Source organism: Mixophyes fleayi, chromosome 6 (genome assembly GCF_038048845.1).
Source record: "Mixophyes fleayi isolate aMixFle1 chromosome 6, aMixFle1.hap1, whole genome shotgun sequence".
Classification (NCBI taxonomy): Eukaryota; Metazoa; Chordata; class Amphibia; order Anura; family Limnodynastidae; genus Mixophyes; species Mixophyes fleayi.
This window is the reverse complement of record NC_134407.1, coordinates 29439156-29457556: the sequence shown is the minus strand read 5'-3', so window position 1 is coordinate 29457556 and position 18401 is coordinate 29439156. Positions and strand designations below refer to the sequence as shown.

The window sequence follows — 18401 nt, the reverse complement described above, 5'->3', positions numbered from 1 at the left end:
CCCCATTAACTAATGATAAATCCTTTATCTTAATGGCTGATTAAGGATAGATTAGCCATTATCTGCTTGTGCTGAAGTCCAGTTCTTATTGGAAGACCCTTCCCACTAATTCAATGTCCCAAAAGTAGACACCCTGGTCAAGAAGATCCACGATACAGGTAGCGGCCTATCAGCGTTTTATTATGTTCTTTTATGAAGCGGTTTAAAAGTGACTGACCCTGTGTCTCTTAAGATGCGTCTCCTTTCAGTCATATTATTAAAAATAAAAAGCTGGACGAAACCGGTTACTATAGTAGAGAAATCTCTGCTCCTATCTCCTCACACAATGAGCGCCAGATTGTCATCTTATGAAGCTCCTACAAGACCTTGCGCTGATTTTAATACAGCTCCCCTAGATTTCACCATTTGGCTCCTGAATGCTACAATATTTGATCCAACCGTGTGATACAAACCAAATAAGAAGCCAAAGAATGACACTGGGGCATATATAATTAAGGCCAAACCTCGCGGATGCGCATTTCTTGCTAATAGGGTACCGCTACATCGCGGATTTTCCTTCACAGCCCTATGGGAGGCGAAGGGAAATCCCTGATGTTGCGGTAACGCAAAGTGCCATAGGGTCCGTTCCAGAGACACTTCGTGCCCCAGTAAGTTTTACATTCACAATCCATTCTATACAGCATATTGCCCAAGTGCAATAAATAGAGTGAATATTTATTGAAAAAAAACAAAGTGTTCTTATGTAAATATTGCACCAATTAATTTAAAATAATGGTTGGTGAGGCCGTCGTGCCATTTTATTTCTTCAGGAACACAATGTCCCGGGGTTTTAATCACCAGACTATAGAGATTCCACAGGCAACGGCTCCTGTTCCACATACAGTTAATGTAATGAAATAAAAAGTACATCATTTATATGAAGTTCTTTACCATTCTAAGCCTGCAGATGAGCTTCAGAGCAATGCTGGTTGCAATACTTCTAAAAAAAGATGCTGAACATCTCTATTAATCCATCAGCAAATTTATAGCGCCTGTAAGAAAATCCTTTTAGAAAGACCATAAAAGCTTCCCACTACATACTGCATTTAGAAATTAAACATAAATCAGCGCTTAGAACAAAGAGCTAAGTAATAAACACAAAAGTATAGTAAAAGAATTGTTGAGACGTTCTTTGGAGCAGGTTCATAAAAAGACCGGTGCATGTTATATAAAGATAAAATATAAAATAAAAAAAAGGACAAAATGGAGATGTCCTAGGGGCTTGGGAGAAAAAGAAAATCTGTAGCCGGGGCTTATCACAATAAACCAGCCAACAGAGAAAATGGTGAAAATTCAGAATGCTGAATTATTCCGATAACACTTCAAAGACCAGAAGAGCACGCCTTACATCCCTTTAGTGGAACATCAAAAAAACAAAAAACAACAAAACATAAGTTTCTCTGCCTACAAAATAAATGCTCTGTGACAAAACTTAAAACCATACGAAGAAATCAAAATGTCAAAAGAACAATGGATAAGTACATCAGAACCAACCTTCACATTTAAATCCAAGTCGAGATTTTCTTTTCAACGCTGGTTGAAATGTTTTTATTTAGGAGTCTTCCAATAAGCAAGAAGGGTTTACTCACAGGAACATTTTTCCGTTTCTTACTGTGGACATCCAAGGGAAAGGATGACGCTTCTACCAATAGGGATCATTGTTACGGGGAGGAAGAATGTTGGCCGGATAGAGGAAAACCATTCATATGAATAAACCTAAGGGTTTATTATGAGGCTACAAAACTCAGGGATCACTAGACCCTTTTTGCAGATTATAGTAATAACAAATGTAAGTTGGAACCTGTAGATTCAGAATAGAAAATGTTCAGAAACTTACTGTTAAGTGCCATTATGTTGTCGGTTACCGGGTGATGGAAATTTATCCCCATTCGAGCTGTGAAAGAGAAAAGAATAAACATTATTAAACGGCTTCTGATTTTCCCGGTTATGGCCACAGCCAGTAGAACATTTTACAATTTAAACCGGGGTAGTAAAACAATCCACATGGACATCTACTTTGAAGTACATGTATGGCCTACAAATAACGGGGGCAGCCATTTTCTGTGCTGAACAAATATTCATGAGGATGTAGCCTAACAATTCACAAGGAACCAATTAACTCGTTGAGATAGAGAATGCCCTGTGAATGGTGTCTAGTCCAACGCTGGCGGGACAAAGGTGTTAATCAGCCCACGTAACTGGAATCAGTGACAGATCTGGTGTTTGGCGCTTCGGTAGAGCAAATGTATCACATACAGTCCCATCAGTACACACATAGGTCTAACATTCAGCTGCCGAAGGTAATTATGGGCACACTCAAAAATGATCCAATTCACTTTTATCAGATCATGGGCAGCACAGTGGCTCAGTGGTTAGCACTTCTGTCTCACAGCACTGGGGTCATGAGTTCAATTCCTGACCATGGCCTTATCTGTGTGGAGTTTGTATGGTCTCCCTGTGTTTGCGTGGGTTTCCTCCGGGTGCTCTGGTTTCCTCCCACACTCCAAAAACATACCAGTAGGTTAATTGGATGCTATCAAAATTGACCCTAGTCGCTCTCTCTCTGTGTGTCCGTGTGTGTGTTTATGTTTGGGAATTTAGACTAAGCCCCAATGTGGCAGGGACTGATGTGAGCGAGTTCTCTGTACAGCGCTGCGGAATTAGTGGTGCTATATAAACTGATGATGATCATCATCATCATTCTGGAAGTATGCCGCCGGGGCCACAAACACACACAATTCTACAGTGCAATGTGGGTACTCCTACCAACTTTTGCTGCTTGACGCCACACTACCGACAATTAAGCCCCAACCCCCTCACTACAGGACACAGAGGAGTCTGTAGAGGAAATATTCTCAACATCTTTCTCTCACTAACACTGTCAGTCACACACTACACTTACTGCAGGAAACGGTGCATGATAACACTCGCCCTGTACTCCTTCTGCAATCAATTATTGCAGAGTGTCCGCTGACCAGAGTGCTAGTAGAGAGTGTCATGCTGGGGGCCGTGAGAACCTGCAACACCTCGGGCGTTGTCATCCGAGTGGAGGTTCTTACAGAAAACACAACATATTAAAAAAGTTTATTTTGGGTGCATCTAAAACAAGCGAAATGCTGACTGTTTTGTGGTTGAACAGTTAAACTTTTTATAGCCAAGAAAATTACAGAGAAAATAGCATATAATCAAAGTGTTTGCTATAAGAAAGGAGCTTAGAACACTTCACAGGGAAGACAATCTTCAGAGGCTGTGATCATCTGTGATGTTGAAAGGAGGATTTAGTTTGTTTTTAAGTGTAACGAAACCTGAAAAACATGGCAGAGAAGAGACGTTGTACTATACAGCTTTCCAAGAGTCTCAGAATAATATTGTTAATTAGGGAAATCATTTAAAAAGACCGTCCAACATGGCCCCCCATAAATGCACGAAATACGCTCTCCTAAATCGGGATACCTGCCACCAAACCCTGACACTGCTGAATCTGATAGGCTGGCTTCTACTGATCACTATTAGGACTCCATTGTCAGTATGCATGGTTTTGACTTTAAACAAAGGACAAGTCACATATTCTGTCCCTGTAATGATTGAGAAATGACCATTTTGAGATATGCGAATGATCCCGGTCAGTGAACGATTGGCTAACCTCAAAACATTTACTGTATTCTGTGACTAGTACAGTAGAATCATTGTTTTAATACGATTTAGTGCAGACTAACTCAGGGCTCATGTTGGTGTTTTACTTGCATTCTCTAAGCCAGTAAAAGCACATAGCAAATGTGGAGTCATTGGGGACACGGCCACATTGGGCTTTATAAATAGTCTTCCCTCTGCTTGGCAACGGGAAGTTTTCATTGAGAAAGCCGTCCCGCCAGCAAAAACAGGCTTTTCTTGGTGTACTGCATAGGCTGCGTGGTCAAAAATGAAGGAGCATAACACCTGCAAAAGACTCAATCTGAAAGCTCATTTGCATTACATTGTTTGGCGAAAATTAAGCCAATGTATACATGATATTTAAATTTAGCTGGGCAGCAAGATGGCAACTAGCACTCTAAAACAATAGATAAAACATTGATCTCTGAAACCCATGCCTATTTGTTTCACTGAATATCTATAGAAAAATATATATATATATATATATATATATATATATATATATATATATATATATATATATAATCACTCTACTTGAGAAAAGTCTCAAAGAAGACCAAAATATTAGAGTACAGAGATTTTGCCTTCAACATTATGCTGGAGAGTGTCATGGCCATTGTTGCTTATTGCTGAGGAGATCACTATGCACTAGGATGTGGTGAGCTACAATCTTTTTCTATATTGGATTACATTTTATTTATAAAGTGCTGACGTATTACACAGCGCACTACATTGAGGGGTTCATGACATGAGCAAATCACTTACAATGACATGAACCAGAAGGTAATGATGGCCCTGTCAAAAGTAACGCGGCCAATTGAATATACTGTCAAAAGTATTACCAATATTGCGGTACCTTTAACGCCGACTCTCTGCTCGCAGCTCAGGGAGCTGGAAAAAAGACCTGTCCTTCCGTGCTCAGGCTGAGAGCGGCTCATGTGTGGCAAGTGTAAGCAACGCATTTCTCCATAATATACACACTGCCACAGAAGTGATCATGATCCTCCCAGGTCATTATTATTTTACTAATCAGTAAATTAGAAGTCAGATCTCGCTTACATCCATACAACTCCCACAGACCACATACTTCCCGGATTAAAAATTCACCCGATGACATTTTAAACAATAATCTTTATATTGATATTCAGAGCCTGCCTGGAATGCGTAAGTTGACCTCAATTAAAAAGATGTACATTTTTATTTTATTTTTTAATTAAGTGCTGGCTTCTACTCATCTTGTCCTGGTTTATGTAGTTACACAGTTTTACACTCACGTGAAAGTCCCGGTTATAGGCAGATGTAATGTGCCCGTTGGTGGAGAATATGGCTAAGCAGCAACCAAATGACACCTAACATTATGCATAAGTCTGTTTATAGTGTGTGATGGTACAGAGTATTCTACAGAGCCTCTATAAAACAGCTTTTGACTTCATAAAAAAGTTTTGTTTAAAGCTATTAAACGTTACCCCGAATGCCAAGAGAACAGAATAACGCAGGAATCGGTTACAAGTAGAACAGTTATTTACAACATAAGTATTACTACAAAGACAAACTACACTGCACAAAACCAGACCAACACGTGGCCCTTAGTCCTTCACAGGGGTCAAACATTATATTAGCAGAAAAGTCCTAGGCTGCAATGGTTTCATTGAACTCAACCCCAAATCCTACCTCTAGTAACGTTACTTCAGCACACGTCCATGATGACTCAGCTGAAGCTACAGGTTAATGAATTAGCGGATGGTCACGCTATTCAACAACAAACTGAGTGACTGCAACCGGTTTGTCTCTTTGGTTTTCAAACTAATGCAACAAGGATTTAAGGTGGAATGACCAGATATCAGGAGAGTTACAGGGAAACCTCCCAAGAAAAAATGTTACCCAATGCTGCGAGATTATATAAACATAATTATTATCAATGCTTAAACACAGTTTCATATCAGATCAGGACGCTGAATGTACATCACTACGATATTTTCCATTATTGGCATAGCTAGTAAGCAATGACATCACAAGATCAAATAAACATCATATTTTACAATAATTTCACTCCATTTTTGTTATATTTTACCATAGGATTTATGTGCACAGTTAGAACAGACCTCAAAATAGCAATCTACTGATCACTACGGGGGGGAATTCTATAAAAGTCAAGGAGTACGAAAAGGTCCTTAAAAATGTTGATGGAGCGAACATATTATTTCCCATCCAATTCTAATAAGAAGTCTTTATGTAAGGTATAAAAACATCCTTCTTTGTCCCTCTTGCCCTTTTCAGTGTTTTCTAAGAATAGAGCTATGTATGTCGTTTCATTCTCTTCAGACAGGATACAGACCTACCATTCTTTAATGATTTGGTGGGGGGGGGGGGTATATAACATAAACGAGAGGGGGAGAGATGGGGTCTCATTTCACAGGGAACATACTAGCTGTTTTTACATGTAACACAAACTTTGGGCAGCTTTATTTTTACATTGCAATTCAGAGTTGACCTAGGACATGTCCACTCCTTCCAAGCCTAAATTACACTTTAAATTGTCCCCCTGCAGCTCGGCATGGTTCTGCCTAGGTGCAAAACTGCACCTTTAGTTAGATTTACTCCTAAAATGAGGATTATAATATGCATTCTGTAAAAGAGAAGATTTGTTGCGATGTTCTCTAAATCAGTCACGTTTGGTCAATTAGCGTAAGAGGCAGAGGTGGTGAAGAAAAGAGCAATAGAAGAATTATAGAATGTGGAGTACAAAAGACAACATTCCGGAACACAAGTTAAGGGAATATGCAATAAAATAAAATTGGAATTTTGCCTTAACAAGAATACTTTGTATATACTAAACGCAGGCTGCTGAGCCGCAAACACGACAAGTAACTTCCAGGGTCTGTCTAGCAGGCATTAGCCTCATAGTGATGAACAGACCACTATTTTGGGGATCACCTACGCTGCCACTCACCCCCTCTGGGGGATGCAGAGGGACAACCGCCCATCACAACCTGTAGATCATTAATCAGGAAATCCATATACTGAATACGGGAACATTGCCTTATCATTTCAGCCCCAAAAAGCAGCTATTCTATTACTCTCACCATTCTCCTGTTTATATCAGTAAAATGAGCATACTATATGCTTTTAATCGTCCAGACGAGCGATTATGAACGGAGAACTTGTGTCTTATTCCAAAATGAATGCGATGCAAGTAAATAATTGTTATAATAACACCAGTTCCAGACCGAATGATCCCTATGCAGTGCAGCATGTCCTGACCACAGACAGCAATCATCATCAACATTTATTTATATAGCGCCACTAATTCCCTAGCGCTGCTGTACAGAGAACTCACTCACATCAGTCCCTGTCCCATTGGGGCTTACAGTCTAAATTCCCTAACACACACACACACACACACACACACACACACACACACAGAGTAGGGTTAATTTGTTAGCAGCCAATTAACCTACCAGTATGTTTTTGGAGTGTGGGAGGAAACCGGAGCACCCGGAGGAAACCCACGCAAACACGGGGAGAACATACAAACTCCACACAGATAAGGCCATGGTCGGGAATTGAACTCATGACCCCAGTGCTGTAAGGCCGAAGTGCTAACCACTGAGCCCCCGTGCAGCAATTGGCTGCTTTCAAATTGACCCTAGTCTGTCTGTGTGTGTATGTTAGGGAATTTAGACTGTAAGCTTCAATGGGGCAGGGACTAATGTGAATGAGTTCTCTTTACAGCGCTGCGGAATTAGTGGCGCTATATAAATAAATGGTACTAGTAATAATAATAATAATAATAATAATAATAATAATAAAAAATGAGCCAGTTTCTAAACAAAACTCTGGACGGAGATCTGTAAACAAAGAAGTACTATCCGCATTGGTAAGAGAACATAAACACAGCCCCAGGAAGCTCTGCTGAAAGGTAGTGAAGAGGCCTCCGGGAGTGATGTCTGCAGCACTCTCCTCGCTCATGCTTTCAGTCTAAACAATGACCAGGTCAGCAGATGATACCCCTGCCACATACTGGCTGCAGGAGCATGGTGAGCGAGGGGGCAGCCGTGGGCATAACCAGGATGTTGGGAGATACGCCATAGAGCACGATTGTCGGACCTCAGTTAAGTGGGGACTAGTTTTAGGTGAAGTTATCCTTTAGTAAATGTACTTTTAAGGTTCTGAAAACTAACAAATCATAAACAGCTGCTGAAAGCATTTGTGCAAATGGTCAATATTAACCAGTAATGCTGACAATAGAAACATTTACATATGTAAAAACACAAATGACCAATCAAAATCGTTCAACTTATTGACTCTTTGGTCAAATTTTTATGGCATCCAAATACTGGAATCACAGACAAAACAAAACGGGAAATTGAACAAGTTCTGTGCCCAGTGATTATAACATTGTTTAGAACACAGTCCAGTCTGATGTACAGTCATTCTGCAGTCAGTAATTCGGGTCTGTGCACACAGTAAGTAAGGTCACCTACATCATGTGACCCTAAGCAATGAGTTCCGTACTACAAGCCCAAGATGTTCATTGTAATTACGTCTTTGAATGGAATATCTGTACTGCATTCTACCCATATAGACTAGGAAGGGGGTATATAGATTGTTTTGAGATAAATGGGTAAGAAGTTAAACACTTTGATAAGACTAATCAAATTGTAGCAAAAAGTCTATTACTTCACATATTCAATTCCAGACAAATCTTTACACAGTTCACTTATTCCTCTTATTCCTCCAACACATACAATGACAAATAAAACGGACTGGTAACGATCCTTAAATTAGACAGTAATTGTCCACTAGAAAGGGAGAATTTACCTTTTAGAGGTTCATGATCAGTCCTTATCATATCCATTAATGAATTCTCCAAAGAGTGCAAGTTAAAAGAGTCATAGGGCCTATTCCGGTCCTGGAAGATAAAAAGTGAAGAAGGTAGAAGTACGACAATAGCCATGTTACATCAGCAACAATAATACATTCTAATCAGATAATATCAACACTAAAAACAGAAAATAGCCACATATTAAACCACACAGACACTGCTTGTCCATGGGTGGTCCGTTGTGCTCCTAGTGCCACAGGGAAGTAATAAGGAGCATTCTGTAATCACTGCCCCCTATGTAAATATAAACAGAATATAACTAATGCAAAGCAGCGAAAAGAATACCTATGTGAAAGATCTCTAAAGAATTATTAAAGTATAATAAAGGTTAATAATGCACAGTTACGGAATTTCCACAACAAAATATTCTTAGGGCAGAAGCACACTGAAGTCTGGAACTTACTCGCTCCTGATCACACTGTAGGCAGTGTAAGTGCTGGGATCCTACAGCAGATACACAAATAACACAACACGCAGTGTGCCACTAGCAAACAAAGTAATACGTTCTAACTTAAGCTGGGTACACACTACACAGTTTTCATCCAATAATCGGCTAAATCAGCCGACATACGACCGCTCGTTCAAAAGTCGGGTCAGTGTGTGCAGTGACACAATGGTCGAAAGTCTGCCCAAATGGACAATTGTCACCTCATTTGGTTGATCGTACCGTTTAATATTTTCGCTCCAATCTCGTTTCCGTTGTGTAGTGTGTATAAACTTCCGACCGATCCACAACAGCGAGTATGAAATTACAGTCATTGCTCACGACAACATGGCTGTAAAAAGTCGCTAAAGGGACGTCCACTCTTCCCTTTATCGTCCTAAACAAGGCTAGTGTGTATGCAGTCCATGGACCGAGCGATCGGACCATCGGTCGCATGTAAAATCGTTCGGCATAAAAAGTTGGTTGAAATTTCTGTAGTGTGTACCCAGCTTTAGACATGTTCACTGTAGATCTCTGCAATTGTTCCTGCACAAGTCATTAGTGGCTGCAGTACAAACCTAAATAAAAGGCATTAAATCTTAAACATTAATTTTTAATACGTTGGAAAAAAGCATAACAGCCAACTATAAATAGTTGTTTATTTCTGTATTTTATACTACAAAATATCCCTATAGAAAACCACTGTTCAGCAGTTACACCAAGTAATTAAGGCTTTGTAGTATTAGTTCCCTATACAACAGAGGGCCACGTGTGCGGTCGATCCAATGCACGGCAGAGGGCCACATGATGCTATATCCCTACGCTGCAGAGGGCCACATGATGCTATATCCCTACGCTGCAGAGGGCCACATGATGCTATATCCCGACGCTGCAGAAGGCCACATGATGCTATATCCCTACGCTGCAGAGGGCCACATGATGCCATATCCCTACGCTGCAGAGGGCCACATGATGCCATATCCCTACGCTGCAGAGGGCCACATGATGCCATATCCCTACGCTGCAGAGGGCCACATGATACTATATCCCTACGCTGCAGAGGGCCACATGATGTTATATCCCTACGCTGCAGAGGGCCACATGATGTTATATCCCTACGCTGCAGAGGGCCACATGATGCTATATCCCTACGCTGCAGAGGGCCACATGATGCTATATCCCTACGCTGCAGAGGGCCACATGATGCTATATCCCTACGCTGCAGAGGGCCACATGATGCTATATCCCTACGCTGCAGAGGGCCACATGATGCTATATCCCTACGCTGCAGAGGGCCACATGATGCTATATCCCTACGCTGCAGAGGGCCACATGATGCTATATCCCTACGCTGCAGAGGGCCACATGATGCTATATCCCTACGCTGCAGAGGGCCACATGATGCTATATCCCTACGCTGCAGAGGGCCACATGATGCTATATCCCTACGCTGCAGAGGGCCACATGATGCTATATCCCTACGCTGCAGAGGGCCACATGATGCTATATCCCTACGCTGCAGAGGGCCACATGATGCTATATCCCTACGCTGCAGAGGGCCACATGATGCTATATCCCTACGCTGCAGAGGGCCACATGATGCTATATCCCTACGCTGCAGAGGGCCACATGATGCTATATCCCTACGCTGCAGAGGGCCACATGATGCTATATCCCTACGCTGCAGAGGGCCACATGATGCTATATCCCTACGCTGCAGAGGGCCACATGATGCTATATCCCTACGCTGCAGAGGGCCACATGATGCTATATCCCTATGCTGCAGAGGGCCACATGATGCTATATCCCTACGCTGTAGAGGGCCAATGGAAAGCCTTGTTGAAGTATAAAATATGTGCCCCTAAGCTCTACGGCTTGGGCCACAAGAGCAGCTTTCTAAGCGTAGTGACAGAACATAGTGGGGGAGAGTACAAGCGAGCTGGAGCGAGCTCTCTCACACACGGTTCTGTCTGTCTCACAGATGCCAATATCAGTCCTCTTACAATAGCATCTTCTGACTTCAATCTAATTACAATCAGGCTCATTTGGGGGCTGCACCCTCTGCCATAAGAGGCCATCCACATAACATTATGACTTGCAGAAAAAAGCATTTTCTATTCCAGTTACAGCAACAAACAAAATAAAACCGGAGATGAAATCTTTCTACTTGGTACAACCACAAAACTGAGGATTGAAGACATTCCGCAGATATCCCTTTGTACTATAGAAGCAGATACGGACAGATTGTAATTAATTATATAAAGTGTCCTACAGCATTTATGTGACAATACTTTACTAAAACAGAAAGCACCCGGCTGCTTCTTGTCAACATGCACAGGATAAAATATACAACTGTAGTTTGTATGAATCTTCCTCCAATACCTGGAGGCGGTGCAGTAAAGCACTGTGAGGCACTCAAAGCTGATGGAAGTATGCTCGGTCGCTCACAATACTAAAGGTTCGGTGCTTTTCTATGGAGCCCTCCAGCACCAGCGAAAACAAAGTTTGATATACTGGTTATACACATTAGCCGTGATGTGGCATATTCACCTAACTGTAAACCATGATCTATCATAACTGGCTGTGGTTTAACACGGTAGCGTTACCATGCAAAAGGCAAATTGAAAGATATGAGCAGGGTGCAAAGAGCAGGCGGTCTGTGCCCAGAACTACTGCAAGAAACGAAAAACCATAGGATACAGTTATAAAAACAATTCGATGGCAGAGTCAGCACGGTTTTATGGTCACGGATTCCTACTGTGGTTCATTTCTCTTACAGGTTAACATCAAAATTGGACACAACTTAATTATGGAATGCATGTAAAGCGGACTGTTCATCAAGTCTAGAGCTAAACATTCCATCTCTATCTGCACAATTGTAGCTGTGTTATATGTTCAATGTATGAAAATCTGAAAAACAAATGATTCCTATGTTTGTGCAATTTGTCCCGGTCCTTTTTGAATACACTATAGCTGGGTGGCTACTGAATATTCATTACTTTCTACTTGCCCGACACTAGAAGTTCTGACCGACCTGGCTGTATACTCCACTATCATCCTCTGTGGATAGATGGGTAGAAAACACTGCAAGACTATGGGGCGTATTTAAGACGCCGCCGCATAATATGAAAGATATTGTTCAATCCTCATCGCGTTGATAAGGATTTCACATTTATCGAAAAGCTGCAACAGGGACAGCAGTCACGTTAAACTGCTGTCTTTGTGAACGTTATCACTTACCTGTTCTCTGCCTATTTTTCCCCAACCATTAATCCTCAGTTAATGCCCGAAAATGTTAGTTTTTGGGGATTAACGGCAAAATTGTTATTTATGATCATAGCATCGCAGCAGATATCATAGATATCAGCTGCTTTGCATCTCTCTTCATTTTACTAAGCAGGACGAACATTAAACATAATTGAAACATTTCACTACTGTCAGCTATGCTCCGAAGAGCAGAGCTGCACAGCACGATGTGTAGGGATCATATGATCCCTCCCTGTCACAGTCACACTACAATGGCTCTCTGTGCGAATGCCCGATACTTTTGGTCGAGGAAGATGCCGTGAAGACCCTTCTCTTCGCACTGAAGAGCCTGCGAAATGATAAGTGAAAAACTTCACAGGGACAGCATATATTAAGCGTTGGGGTTATGATATGGAAAAGAAAGGGCATAAAGGATGGGGAGGGGGGGGGGGGGGGGGGGGGGGGAGTGGTTCTCCCATATTGAACAAACGCCAAATGAGTGAACAGAACAAGGAGATATCACTGAGTGAGACCAAACTGCTGCACAAGGCTCATGGAGAGATATAACAGGCCTGCACAATCAAATATTCAACAACAAAAGAGATTAACATTCATGTGACATTTTGATTTTTTAACATGTACAAGATTTTCTTGATCATGAAGTGGATATACAATTTGACCATTGCTGGCGGCCATTCAACTCAAGGACTGCACCAACATACATCTCCTCTCTGGTCTCAAAATATCTCCCAACTCGGCAACTCCGTTCTGCACAAGATCTGTGTCTCTCATCCACCCTCATTACATCCTCCCATTTCCGGTTACAGGACTTTTTTCGGGCTGCACCCATTTTATGGAATTCTCTCCCTCGCACAATAAAACTCTCCTCTGGTCTACAAAATTTCAAGCGTTCTCTGAAAACCCACCTCTTCAGACAAGCTTATAATATTCCTCAACCACCATCTTAACCTCACTACCACCTTACCATATTACCATCCGTTACACAATTTCACACAAGACGACTACCCCATGACCAACACTGTTGTGTGACAGGATCATTTAGCCTATGAGTCACTTTTACCTTTGCAGCCTGACTGAGCCGAAATGCAAAATGTAGACTTGTGTGTCAAACTCCCATTGTCCCATAGATTGTAAGCTTGCAAGCAGGGCCTTCTCACCTTTGTCTGTTCTACCCAGTTTGCTTATTAGTTTACTAGGTTTGTCCATAATTGTAAAGCGCTACAGAATATGTTGGCGCTATATAAATAAATGATGATGATGATGACTTAGTCTAAATTCAGTTACAACATAAGAAGCCAATAGTGTAAAAGGGACTTGGGAAACACAAGCATTCTGAGAAGTAATTAGAGTCACAGTGGCAGGATGACACAGATTAAGAGCACGTCTGTGTTGGGCACAGGTGCTTACGTTAATCTAAAATAATAAAGCACGAGAAATTATTTTTTTCCATTTCCAATATTTAGCTGCCTATATTTTTATCACTGATGGAGAGGGCATAACTCATTACTTTCCCCAGGAATATCCCAGTGCTCAGTGACCTTTAAGTGAACACAGTAACTGTTGCATTTGCATCACTCTGTAAAGTTCAACACCTTCAGAATCCAAGCTCACAGCCTATTCACTGCGCTAACAGCCCAATGGCGAACAAACATATCAGTTACAATTAGAACCCATGACGTAGTGGACAACCTTTCCAGAAGCAACAGGAAAACATTAACTTACTTGCAACAAGCCAGCGCCAAACAGCTGGGTGACAGGGAAAGCACATTAGAGTATTTGCTTTTGATTCAAGTTACCAGATTATTTCGGGACATTACAAAGACCTAATAAGCCTACAATATAAGTTGCTTTATACAAAGTGCCACAAATAACATTCAAAAAAACGATAGGTATGTAAGAGTTATATGAGCTAATTAGAACTGACAATATTTTAGCTGCAGCTGTAATCCACGGAGGAAGATATTTGTCCCATGCACAGCAGACTTCCTGCCTTTAAATCTACTGAAAGACACAGACATTAAACCATTAAAATAACTAATAGAATAGTTTGTGATCCCAGCAACGCGAGTGATCACCGACTTTTTAACGCCAGTGGGTAATGATTGCAGCCTCAGATGACAACTTGTATTTTAGGATTAGTGGTTCTTTAAAAGTACAGGGAAAAAAAAAAAAACAATTATCCCTCTCCCCAGTAGCTTGGCAGTTGAACATCAATATTGGAGCATGATTTTTAAGCCAAAGATTGTTATCCTCTTAAATACGACCTTTGCAAGGTGTGACCCATTTCAGTGGGAGATTGGATGTCAATCATTCTACAAAGTTCAACGTATTAAGATAGAAATATCCTCTCTACCCTTCAGATCCTGCACGTCTCAAGTACAGGCAAAGATAACTCAAGTGGAATAATGTCTCGCAGCAGATGTAGAGTACATAAAACTATAATAAGATCACGATGCAGAAAAGTGAATATAGGGGCAACTGATAATATTATTTTAGTTATATTTCATGCATGTACAAAAATCCAGCACATGAAAAAAATAATATTGACCTGCTGCAGTTTTGGGCTTTAAATACAGAGACTATGATACAATTCTCAATAAAAGAAGATTTACTGCGCATTAACAAATTGTGTGTGTATGGAAAAATCATGTCCACACTGGACAGCCTGCACGAACAGTTCATTTAAGTTCATTTAACAGTTCATTTAGGGGCACATTTATCATGTATCGGGGAAAATGAGAAACACTTATCAATCCTTATCGCATGGATAAGGATTGATGTATTTCTCAAATTTATTAAAAATGGATCACAGAAACAGCAGTTCCGAAAAACTGCTGTTTCTGTGTTAAAAAAACCATACTCAACACGGCCTCTTCGGTCGCGCTGTCTCCCGATCTCCTCCTCTTCGGTGCACTGTCTCTTCATGCTACTGCGCATGTGCCGTCCGGAGAGCTTGAGGCTGTGACAGGGAGGGATCACAAGATCACTCCCTGCGCATGCGCTGTCCAGCTCTGCTCTCCGGAGCAGAGCTGGACATAACGAAGAACAGAAGTTTTAGCAGCATTTCGGATGATGTAGGCCAGCCTCAGCTGGCGTACATTAACACAACAAGTTCCCGAAAAAAATCTGTTAGATTGCGGCCAGAGCAGTCACCATACTGTTGAATGGTGACTGCTCGCAAAAACGATCAGGAGTGCAAATCAGCAGATATCCATGATATCTGCTGCGATGCACCTTTAATAAATTTGCGGAGAGCACATCGTGGCCTAATTTACACGGTAAGTGCACGATAGTGCACTACCGTACTTTCTTAAATATACCCCATTAGCTCTTGAGGATAGTGCTCCATCAGATATTATTCCACCTGTTTCTACATACCGAAATCCTGAAAACATGACCCGCCGGTAGCTCTTGAGGTCTGGGTTTGAGCACCTCTGATTTAAGTAATGCCTAAAGCATTATAGAAGGAAATCAAAGAAAGTATTTTTTGGAATTGCTGGTCAACAACTGAACATTGTAATATGGCCTTTATGCAGACTGCGCTATTAAGCCTTGTATATAGGAGCGTTATTCCAAAGCATTTAACGTGCAAAGTCTATAACTGCACATTGATGCCAATAGTCCCAAAAAAGTTGATTGGAAATCTACGCACACAATTTAAAAAATAAATATCTGTTTTGCATCAATTTTGACATTGCCTACATCATTCCGAAGCAGTAACGCTAGATAAAAATACAATGGCGGTCCATAAGAACGCTCATTTAAGTCTGCGTACACTATGCTGCAAGGACGTTTTGAGACTTATTAATAAACACGCTTCTCAGGCTCTGTTAGGGAGAGGACAAAGTACAAGGATTTTTCTAGGCTTTAACTAGCATGGTTTTTCCATTTCTGTGTGTACGAGCCCTTAATGTTACACTAAAACAAGCCAAGGTATCTGACTTGAGGCGCCCTAAGGGTACGTGTACCAACAGTTGAAAAACCTTGGCTCTAAAGAACGCTACAGCCATTAAAGTCATGAGGGTTGGAGCAGGGAAGTACAGCAGTTCCAGAATAAAGAGAGAGGTCAGGTAAACTGAAGAGTGTGATTAGATATGGCAGGTGAAATGAATGTTGGGCCCCAGAAATTGTATTTTTTATCTGGGGCCCATAATCCATCTGTGCTTTCCAAGTGTTTGCTAAATGAGATTCTGCCTCCTGCGACTGCGGTTTCTATCAGTCTCCCAGTACTATCGTACAATCTATAGATTTGATGCCTAATCAAATAACACGCAGAGGTCAGACAAACAAAGTCCTCCTTTAGAATAGCAATCAACTCCACAGAACATTTTGTCCTTTCGGCTGTCCATCAGAATCAGTTCAGCATCTCTACAGCGGCCTCCCAACCAAATCAGCCATTGTGCATTTCAGTCACATCTTCCATCTCCAGCCTCTGAACGCAGCACAGGTCAATAAACTATTATCTACTCACTGAATCGAAGAAAAAGCCATTTGAAGGAGCAATCCCAGGGCTGGAGATGGTAACGCAGGGATAGAGCGATCAGATACAGCTACACAAACAAGAAATTAAACTAAAGTAGCTTCACCACCATATAATTAGACCTGGTGACAGAATTTAGGGAAACAGAGTGATGGTTCGGATCAATGTGTGTGTCGCATCTTCAAGTTACTGCTCATGCTAAAAGCAGAAGTAAAATTGTTTTATTTCCTCGAATGGAACAACTGTTTAAATCAGGAGGGACAAATAACTCATTAAAATCCATTCTGTCCAAATCACTGACTAAGGAGACGTACATTGGACAGATTGCCATATTAGCAGCTTCAGCACGTGCCACAATATAGACATTTTAGTAGAGATTTGTAGATATGACAATCCATGGCAAGAGTTGAGATTGCTCATGACAACATAGGCATACATTACAAATCGTGTAAGTCGGGAGTCTAACCACCGTTGATAGTCTTTACATTAGATCATACTAAGCCCTGCACCACACAATAATCAGCCCATCTAAAGGAGGACTACATGGCTTTGATGTGGTATGGTCCACTTTTCTTTAGCTAGGGTTTATATATTCCTTTTATTTTTTCACACGTTTTATTTCCCCATCTGGACTATTTTTTTTCTATTCAAATAATTTAGTTTCTTAAACTCCTGACCCACAAATAGTCCCGGTAAGTTGGCTGGAGCATGGTCTGGTCCTATTTACCCAGATTGAATTACTTCCTCAATAACCCCACTAAGGATACCTTATTTCAGACCCTGGGGTGTTGGCTTTGGGAAGCCGTGGAGCAGAATGAGGCCCGGTTACACTTATCGCTAGTACAAAACGCTGAGCAGGCACGTCTGTGGTCAGGCGGTCAGAGGGGTTGATTATTATAAAGCCAACAAGCTAAATATGATATTGGCTCACAGGGCGTATTGGCCCAGTATGTCCCCACCATTAGCTGTCTGCCATTTTTCTGTAGTACTATAACTTGTATTGAGGGAAGTTTAGGTTTTCTATACCTCCTTGTATTTTTTTCCAGCTAGATTATCCTAATGCCATAATAATCCAATCTATGTAGACCTGTGGACCTACAGGCCATGGAACTATCACATGTAAGCTTTAGAACATTTGAGTCACTCCCCCATCAGGACTGTATAAAACCACAGGTCTGCCTTTATCTAAAACATGGGAAGTGAAGACATGAGCTGCTCTTCTAGTCAGGATAGGTTAATATAAATAGAAATGAGGCAGTTTCAGAGTCCTTTATAGAACGGCATAAAATCAAGACCATCGTTTGGAGCTAAAGTAAAAGGTGGATTAGCTGCCCCTAAGCTAGAAACATATCAGTTTGCGGCTATCCTAGATCAGTTTAGGGATTAGCATGCCCCTCCTCAGCTAAGGAAGCCTTCGGTTGACATTGTGCAACATAGTTTCTTGCCATTCCCATTACTAGACCTGCTATGGTTAGACAAGCCAAGTAGAGTGAGCCCTTCACAAGCCCTGAGAAGTGTTAGAGACTCTCTCTCTGTCTGGGACAAAATGTTGATTCTCCTGCCAGATTTTCATCTCCCCTCCTCTAGCCTTTCTACAACTGCACTGTCCCAACTGATTCCAGATCTGCGCCTTGGCTTTTGGGACAGGCAGGGGG

General features: G+C 41.4%; 1 protein-coding gene across 4 annotated transcripts in view; it reads right to left on the bottom strand.

The window, feature by feature from the left end:
* CPEB3 (cytoplasmic polyadenylation element binding protein 3) overlaps window positions 1–18401 on the bottom strand; it is a 99903-nt gene that overhangs the window by 39640 nt on the left and 41862 nt on the right. For 2 of the 4 annotated variants that reach the window (XM_075216159.1, XM_075216160.1), the window contains 2 exons: window positions 8512–8602; window positions 1877–1933 (listed from right to left, as the gene is read on the bottom strand). In XM_075216159.1, the coding sequence (XP_075072260.1) occupies window positions 1877–1933; window positions 8512–8602 (148 nt within the window). The remainder of the gene's footprint in view (window positions 1–1876; window positions 1934–8511; window positions 8603–18401) is intronic. The other 2 variants (XM_075216161.1, XM_075216162.1) reach the window with 1 other exon arrangement.